Source organism: Thamnophis sirtalis, unplaced genomic scaffold (assembly GCF_051295495.1).
Source record: "Thamnophis sirtalis isolate CommonGarterSnake01/CBP01778 unplaced genomic scaffold, rThaSir2_p1.2 scaffold_2, whole genome shotgun sequence".
NCBI lineage: Eukaryota > Metazoa > Chordata > Lepidosauria > Squamata > Natricidae > Thamnophis > Thamnophis sirtalis.
Window position 1 is genome coordinate 135,147,883 of NW_028261382.1, and position 9,775 is coordinate 135,157,657.

Genomic DNA, 9,775 nt, shown 5'->3' on the forward strand with positions numbered 1-9,775 from the left:
TGGCAGTTGGATTTCATAAATTCCATGATCAATTGCTTGGTAATACTGTATATATAAATATCATCCTAAATACTAATGGCCTCTTTTGTACTATTATCAATACATTGCAACTAGGGAAAATATCTTAATGAGCAATATTACATGTATTAGTTAATTTAACCTGACAGCTACAGTCCTGTTTTAGAAAATAAAATATTCTAAATTTTATAAGCTAAATAGGTTTATAAGAGGTTTACAGTATGTATAAATACAGATGGATTCGGAAACAGAATTAGTTAAAGATTGTATGATAAAGTGGGCTCAAAATATTGAAGAACCAATAATGTTGGATACATGGGAAAGAATATGGGTAACAAATGTGAAATTCACACAAGCTCAAAATCTGAGAGAAAATTTTTATAAGATGTTCTATAGATGGCATTTAGATCCTAAAAAGCTGGCTTCTATGTATCCGAATGTACAGCCTAAATGTTGGAGGTGTGGTTCTCTCGATGCTACATATTATCATATATGGTGGACCTGCCAAAAGGTTAATGCATTTTGGATAAAAATATGGTGGATTATGCAAAATATCTTTAAAAGAAGGATAAAGTTTACTCCTCAGTTATTCTTATTAGGTATATGTACTGATTTTACAGTGGTAGAGAGTAACTTGATTCTGCACCTAATAACGGCAGCAAGACTGTTGGTGGCGCTATACTGGAAGAAGGAAGACTTGCCTACAACTCAAGAATGCACATTGAAAGTTACAAACTTAGCCGAGATGGCTAAAATATTGGCATATATTAAAGATCACTCAAATGAGAGATATAAACGAGAATGGAAAAAATGGATTGACTATATACAAAATAAATACGGGACCAAGAAATTCCAGTTAGCCTATGCTTAAGATCAGAAATGATTTAAATTGTTTAAAGTTAGTTCAGCAAGAAGAAGCTAAGGGAGGAGGGGGGTTGGGGGGAGGGGGGAGGGAGGGGTATGCATTAGGTTAGACAAGAATTTGAATTGAATTGAATTGAATTGAATTGATTTTATTTGTAGGCCGCCCTTTTCCCTGAGGGGACTCAGGGCGGCTCACAGAAAACCAGGGAGGGGGGAATACAACACTAAGACGACAACACATAATAAAATAATGAGCAACATGCATACAACATTCGGGCGGGGCAATGGTCCTTATTTGGTGGTAAACTAGAATTATTTTGACATATAAAAAATTGTACTTCGATGTCTTACTGATTGAGGAATGATGAAATGTTTGTTTTAAAAGAAATAAAACTTTTGAACAGAAAAAAAGAGGTTTACAGTATGCAGGTACAGCAGAAGCTACAACTACGCAAAATGGGAACTTCCATTGATATGTACTTTTTAAATACTAAAGCTACCAGAGAAAATAATCACTAAATTATCCTTATTTATGAAATTTCCAAATTTATCAAGCTCGTAACAGCTAGTTTGTCTGAACAAGGTGATTTTTACCTTCTAAGATCAACACATTTACAAATCAAAATCCAAATATGGAACACATACTCTTTTTGGTGCTGTCATGGTGTTTTCCCAGGAGGCCTCTGAGGGTAAACTACACTTAATTGTTATTTTAGGTCACTTCTAGTGATGTCATTTTTACCACTGCCAGAGTACTGACACCACCAAATACTTTTAAGCATACACATGTTCAACAATGGTAAATTGCAAAAGTAAGTGTGTATTTGTGATCTTTTGGTATAGAAAAGAGAACAATTCATAAATGTATTCTTCCTGATTCTTTAAATTATCAAAGTTTTTTAAGGAGAAGAAGTACATGAGAATTATTCTGATCTTAATTTAACACCAAACAGAAGTTTTATCATAAATACTGTATGAAAGGATGGATATTCCATATGAACTTTGTTTCAGTATGCTAAAATGTAAGAATGTACACATTTTTTGGCAAAGAGAAAGGGCTGAATGAAGAGAAATGGCAGTGCAAAAAAGTTGTATTAGAGGAAAATTTAAGCTCTTTTTCCAACCACCAGTTTATTAAACAATCCAGCCTCTTCCATTTAATTTTTTGTCACTTATATTAATTATATAAATATAATATAATATAATATAGTAATGTAATGTAATGTAATGTAATATAATATAATATAATAATATAATATAATATAATAATAAATATTCTTCTCACTTGTAACAATTGAGGTTTATTAAATTGGAAAAGACAAGGTAGATAAAAGAGAAAGAACTTTGGGACAACTTGTTACTTGATTTTAATCCATGTGCAAAAACATCGTATGCAATTATTTTGACCTGGCAGCAATTTTTATGCCTTTTCAGTAGCCTACTTTCCTAGATGTTTTTTTATTCATGAAACAAACTTTGGAGAGAAATTAGTTATCTAGAACTTTTAATTTCTGAAATATGTATTGATTGATTTTTGCTTTAACATTCTGCAAGATAGCCAGGCATTTTATCATTTCATCAGATGAAATTGAGAGAAAGAATAATTTGTAAATAGGCATACTTAATGAATCCAAGAATGTCAATATGAACAGAAAATTCCACAATCCATGCCATTGAATACTGACATTGACATAATTGTTTGCTACATGGAGCATGTATATACGTTATGAGTCTAAGTACCAACTACAGGCAGTCCTTCAGTTACAACAGTTCATTTAGTGGTTGTTCGAAATTACAACGGCACTGAAAAATGGCACACTATTTTTTCACGCTTTATAACCATTGCAGAAACCTCATGGTCATATGATCAAAATTCAAACACTTGGTAACTAACTCAGGTTTATGATAGTTGCAGCATCCCAGGGTCATGAAATCACTGTTTGCGACTTTCTGACAAGCAAAGTCAATGGGGAAGCCAGATTCACGCAGCAACCATGTTACTAGCTTAACAACAGCAATGATTCACCTAACAACTGTGGCAAGAAAAGTTGTAAAATGGAGCAAAATTCACTTAACAAATTTCTTACTCAGCAACAGAAATTATAGGGTCAATTATGGTCATAAGTTGAGGACTATCTGTATTAGACCATTTTCTAAGCCTAGCTTTAGACAAACAGCAGCTACACCTTTCCTTCTATCTAAAGAACTCAAAGAAAATGTATGTAGGTTCTATGTACCTAAAGTGCATTACTGATTTGTCAGAAAACACAATATAAAATTCATTACTAAGCATACTGTACACTGAAATCAGCCTGCATTTTGAGTAGTAGTAGTTGTTAATTTAAGATTAACATACAATTATGGTAGCACTTCTTTTTACAAAAGAGCTTGGATATTTTTTCCTCACCTACTTTCTACCCCAATTTCAAAATTACATTCTTTCTGAAAGATGAACAAATTCAAAATTTAAAGCCACAGTTTACTTTAATATTAATTTAACATTAATTCTAAAAATGTATTTTCCATATTTACTTTGTAATTAATTTAGTACAGGTTTCCAAAATAATTCCTGTAATAATTTGAAATGTCATTCACAAAAAAAATTATTAATCACGAATGGCAGCTAAATGAAATAGCAGAAAATTAAATTTAAACAGAGGAAAGGCACACGTGAGGGGAACTGCCGTTGCTAAGTAACAACTAACCCTCTAAGATAATGTCTATCACTAAGCCCAGGTTGAAAAAGAACCTGGAACATATATAGACAAAAATTGAAGTACCCAAAAGAATATGGTAAAACGAAGTAGTTATGCACATACAGAAATGGCCCCCAAAATAGCAAATAAACCTGGAAAATTGAACTGCTTGAATTAATTCAAACAAAGATGTTTAACTGGCACACCTGCAGTTCTAAATCATCACTTTAAAAGGACTTGCCCAGCTCTCATAATATTAAAGCCACAGTTTATACATCACAGTATATCCTAGGGTTATTTTTTATTTATCTTTTATTTGTTTTATAAAATTCATATTCTGCTTAAACCCAGAAATTTTGAATAAAATGTAAATTTCTAGGTGTCCCTATAGGACAAGCAGGATCATGTTAATAAGTCATGTTAATACCTTCCTGATAAAACGTAGAAATACTTTATAGGGCTTTCTAGGTAATAATAAGCATGCTAATTTATAAATGGAAATCCAGTGCAGTGACCCCCAAAAGAGCAGGTTTTCTCTGATAACAGTCTAGTTAATACGTTCAGAATTAAATGCAGCCTCTGGATTATTTTTAAAGCAATGCCATGTGCAGTTTTGTTGCATGATGATCAAGTCTGAGTTACCATTGCCAAGCCTCTCTTGCTATAGTTTCCATTGCTATTCCAGGTGGAGCTGTAAGTCATGACATAGACCTGCTCTTTTGGTGGACTGTATCTTCATCTCAGAGCAGCCACTGAAACCGATATTTCTGTCAAGATGTTTACAAACTACCAGCACTTCCATGTTGCTACAGCCTAATCTGAACATTCAATCCGTTAAACCTCTGACCTGAAGTGGCAATATATGGCTAAACATCATCAGTATACTAAGGATATTTTACTCCAAAAAATAAATGACCAGCAGTTGCAGACAGGCATTAATTAACATGAGAGGGATAAACAAGTCCTGCAGTCTCATATTGAATCAACTGCTCTTCCTACAATGACTACAGACTGGAACAACCTGCTTGATAAGATTGGAACAGGCTGCATAGTGGCCTTATTTTAAACCAAGTGACATTACATCTTCCCTCAAAAAAAAGCATTAACCATCCTGCACTGCAAGGCTATCCATTAAGCACGAAGTATGACAGGCCATTCTGGCTTATCACCACATCATATTTAAAAACTTAGCTTAATATATTTTGAACCTATGATAACATAACAAGGATACTAGGAGTAATTTAACCCTTAGATCAATTTAATCATTTCCCACTGACTGCAACACAATAACCATTAGAAAAAAATAATACCATGCAAATCAATATGTTGACTATTCGGTGGGATGTTTTCTTTAGCCATGGAGATTAATAATTCACTAGCCTTTGAAAGTTTCTCTGCACTTTTATTCTGAAAAAGAAAAAATGATAAGGTACAACTAATAAATGCATGCAAAAGGTATAAAAAATGCTACTTGGAGTAAGAAAAAGCATAAAAACCACAGAACTAGATTTCTGGTGATTCTGCATTCCACCCCCACCCCCCTTTTCCAAGTTTTGGCTTGATAGCTAGGGCTAATGGAGAAGTGGCGAAAACAAGTTCAGTCATTCTCATACTTTTGAAAGAAGATTGATCTAATCGAGCAAGATACTCCTGTTTTCTTGATATATCAGGGTTCTCCCCCGCCCCAAATACATTAACAATGTAAGCTTTTGAATTCATTTTGAATCACAAGAAGATGTATTCAGCTAACTGTATAGAAAAGAGGAATATGTATATTATATATTGTTCCTTTCCTCTGTTTAGTTTATAGGTATAATGGTCTAATATGGATTAAATAGCAAACCACAATTTATATGATTATTTGGACAGAAAGATAGCTAAGAGCTTTTAACCTGAACTACAGAATCAGAATTAAAGGAACAGGATTGTATTTATTTGTTTTACAATAAAATCTTACCTGCATTTCCATGTATGGGGGATCATTTTCAAGTTTTGCCTTGTCCTGTAACAACCTGGCTTTGTGGTCTTCAAGAAACTTGTCTAGGTTCTCAGCCATCATTATTTACTTCTGGAAATGATAATCTAACTGAATATAGTACCTAATGGATAAATAAAAGAAACACTATTTTATTAGTTGCCTAAATTTGCTTAATCAATATACAGACTGTTTGGTTTTTTAAATCCCATAGTAATTTGAAAGAAACCCCTTAAAGCCCTCTTTAACCCTCTTGGACAGAGAGGATTGCTGGTTTGAAAGAGGGATTAAAAAGGCCATTTTTTGTCAGAATTGAACAGCCCTCTCTCAACAGAGGGGGAGGGATACAATATCATCTATTTCCAATCTACAACACAGTCCTTTCAAACACTCCACACCAATTTGCACCACTCAGGTGACCCTGGTGACACAGATAAATGTCCACCTTAATGACCGGCTAAAAGAATGCAAATGATCAGCTATCTGCAAGGAGTATAAATCCTTCTATTCCCCAACATCTAGTCAAAAGCTTCTTGGATGAGAAGCGAAATGTCTTCAAAGAAAAACCAGAAAGTCCAGTTGCCTCTTTTAAAAAAGTACCTTTGATGCTACCAAGGCTGGGGTTCTCAAATTGTGGGTTGCAATCTCCAGAGGTCACAAGTAATTTAGAAGAATTGCAATTGAAAAAAAATGCTGATCAAGTTTGTGCAAACAAAGTAGGAGTGCTTTAAAACTTGTTCATGCTGTCTGGACACAACTACTGTGGGTCTGTTCATATAAAATATGGAGTAAGGCACAAAACAAATTTTAAGAGATGCTAGGCTTAGAGAGGTCTAATTTCAGTCAGAGCTATCTGCCAATCACAATAGTTTTATTTTTTTAGTTTTATTCATAAAACAGATGTATTATTTTATAAGATCACACTACTGCACACTTTGAGACAACCCTTATATTTACAGAAGACATCTAATCAAAACATGAAGTAAAATTAGTTTATTATGATGCATTTTGGACAAACTCCTAAGGATTTCTAATATTTCACTGTTTTTAGTAAATTTGTAGATTAATGGGTGGTCTCCTCTATAGTCTTTCAAGCAATGGATTGCTGAATGGTATGTAGCTTCCTAAAGGTAATATTTTTCTTTCTTTAGTAACATACTCTCATATTTTATCCATTTTCCAGAATTTCCCAAAGATAATGAATAGAGGTTTGCTTCATCAACAACTTCCCTCACTTCACAAACCATCTTCGTGTGTTATTTTCCTTCTTTAAACCGATGGCTCAATCACATAAAAGTGGCCTATTCAACTTCTCTAAGTACAAAAGTACAACTATTCCTTCAAAAAGTTTTGATGAATTCACAGGACCATGAGATGAAAGGGAGAGAGACCAGCAAACAATATTTCCAATTGCAGCTGCCATATTATGAGACTATTTCCCTTTCAAGGGTGGGTTAACAAACTCACTGTTAGCCTTCCGGAAATGAAGAATGAATTACCGCGAAAGAGAACATTTGGATAATAAATCACTATTATGTTTGCACTTTTTCCCCTTTGCATTAACTTGTATTTTTACACCTGATTGGTTTCATTCTGGTGGCATCTTATGGTTAAATCTTTTAGAGCTTCCTGATGTAAATCGCTAGGACAGGATTCCAAGCAGCAAAGAGCCACACACACAAAGATAACCTTAAGCTACGGATATCCGAAATATCTTCTAAATCCGGAGAAAACCACCCAGAACTAAGTCAGCCGCTCGCAGCTGAGAGAGAAGCGCAAACAAGCAACTTGAAGTTTCCGCCAGCCCTGCCGCTTTAAGGAGCCGGGAGGCGTTGTTAGGCAACCGAAGTACAACAAAACCTGCGGCCTCCGAGGAGCTTTGGCGAAAGCCGACCACGCACAGCGTTTCCATAAGCACCCGACTATCTGAGGCGAACATGGATTTAAAAGGACAACTCTACGCCCAACCTCGCCCACCCCAACCCTTCCGCCAGCCTTCTCCAAGCCCCTGCGAGATACGCAAGAGAGTTCCATTCACCCCGGCCCCTGTGCTTGCCGGTTCGGGTCCATTTTTAACCCTTCCCCCTCCGGGGGGGGACGGCAGAAGGGAGGGGGAGGAAAGAAGAAACGGTCTTTCTAGGCGCGCGCTTGTACCAGACTAGTCCTATTCAGCAATGAGCCGCCTTTGGGCTGCAGCCACCAGTCCTTCGGAACTGTCCTTGTCTGAAGTTCACCTCGTCTGCCGCTCGCTCCGGAAAGGCCCAGGCGCCGGCGGGTGGTCCAGCAGCGGCTCCCGCCGATTTTTCTCAGTCTCAACTGAAGCTTCTCACAGCGCTCCGCCTTCTTGGGGAGGAACCGAAAAAAGCGGGGAAGTGGGGGCGGAGAATAGGCTGCTTACTAACGGGCGCTCTCTACTGCCTGGAGTCAAAAACGCATCCGGATTTGTGAGACAACCTGTTGGTCCTGTGCTGCGTTGTGAAGATGATAGGTCTTTTTGGCAGCCTTTAATCCGTTTGCAGCCGTCTGACGCTCTGTGCAAGCTCAGAAACCCCCCTTGCCCACAGGCACAGCAGAAGTTCCAACACTTTTTTTTGTATCATCGAATCAGTCTTGACTTCTGGCAACTGCCAGGATGAGTCCCTGCAGTTTTCTTGGCAAAACTTCAGAAACCTGCTTTTAGGACTGAAAGAGACCACTATAATAAATCGTCTCTTTTTAGGCTAGATCAAAGTGAAAGGGGGAAAAAACCCCACACTTTTCTAGAGTCTAGTGTCACTTCATTAGCTCTTTGAGAAGAGGAGCAGCCAACGTTCAGTCTAGGGTCTGACATCTCAAAAATTAGCTGCAACGCTAATGACCCATGTGAGAGTGAACTTGGCAAGCATGCACTGAAGATTCTGATCAGGGGGCTGAGGTCCTTCAAAGTTGTAACCAGCTGATACGAAGAAATATGTTGATTTCATTCACAAACATAAATAAAAGCAAGAAAGGTGGTATAATGGGCTTAGTGACCAAAGTTACAATGGCATTGAAAAAAGTGACTGATCACCTTTTTCACACTTAGTGACCATTTTCACACTTAGTGACCGTTGCAGCATCCTCATGGTCACGCGATCAAAATTTTGATGTTTGGCAACAGATTCGTATTTATGATGGTTTCAGTGTCCTGGGGTCATATAATCACCTTTTGACAAAGTCAAATGGGGAAACCAGATTCACTTATGTTACTAACTTATCAGCTGCAGTTATTCACTTAAGAACTGTGGCCAGAAAGGTGGTATAGTGACCAAAGTTTCAATGGCATTGAAAAAAGTGACTGATGACCATTTTTCACACTTAGCGACCATTTTCACACTTAGCGACCGTTGCAGCATCCTCATGGTCACATGATCAAAATTTTGAAGTTTGGCAACAGTTACAATTTATATTTGTAAATTGTAGTTATGTTGAAATAAAAAAAATATTACAATACTATTTTTGCGTTGTATGAAAATTTTTGTTGCTCCGTATAAAATTTTTAATCACCCCCCCTCAAAGGTGTCCCTCTTTACCAATCTGAAAATCTGGTCACCTTAGGGATAAGGATCTAAATATTTTAGAGGAAAATAACTGGAAACACATTCTGTTAATGCTATGGTCCAAGTTCACTTAGTTAGGTGTTAACTAATGCACAAATTCCCATCCAGCTATTGCCAAGAATTCTTTAACACATCTTCAAGTCCAACTGTTTTTCTATTGTATTCACATCTGGACAGCACCAAATTAGGGAAGTTTATTGTCTCATTTAGCTACCAATGTATCTAAAATTCACACCAATTACCAAATTACATTTGCCCCAGCTTTTCAATTACATAAACTTTAAAAGTCTGTCTGCACGTATCCGTAGAGATGCAGTCATCACCCAGTTCCATATTTAAATACAATGGAGAAAGGCTGCCAGCAGCACGCAGAGATCTCTTGAGATATGTGTTTCTCGAACTCAGCAATTTGCCAATATTCGTCGGAACTGGCATGTTGGTTGTGGAGTTCTGGGAATGGAAGCCCATACATATTAAATTGCTGAGACTCAGAAACACTGTCTTGGATGGCTTGGGGCTCCCTTCGGAGACATACCTGGCGCGCGGAGTAAAGCAAAGGCGAAGCCAGCCTGGCTCTTGGGAGACTAATCCCATCGCTTACCAATAGGGGGCAAGCTGGAGGCTTCGCGGAGCGGCCGGAACCA

The 9,775-nt window shown here is 37.0% G+C and overlaps 1 protein-coding gene across 7 annotated transcripts in view; it reads right to left on the reverse strand.

The window, feature by feature from the left end:
- CSPP1 (centrosome and spindle pole associated protein 1) overlaps nt 1-7,875 on the reverse strand; it is a 53,015-nt gene extending 45,140 nt beyond the window's left edge. For 4 of the 7 annotated variants that reach the window (XM_087706975.1, XM_087706972.1, XM_087706973.1 and 1 more), the window contains exons 1-3: nt 7,788-7,868; nt 5,536-5,677; nt 4,889-4,985 (exon numbers count right to left, since the gene is read on the reverse strand). In XM_087706975.1, coding sequence (XP_087563101.1) covers nt 4,889-4,985; nt 5,536-5,637 — 199 coding nt within the window. In that variant the 5' untranslated portion in view covers nt 5,638-5,677; nt 7,788-7,868. Of the gene's footprint in view, nt 1-1,527; nt 1,563-4,888; nt 4,986-5,535; nt 5,678-7,787 lie in introns of those variants that run through there. The other 3 variants (XR_015695625.1, XM_087706976.1, XM_087706977.1) reach the window with 3 other exon arrangements.
- Between the last annotated feature and the right edge of the window lie 1,900 nt (nt 7,876-9,775).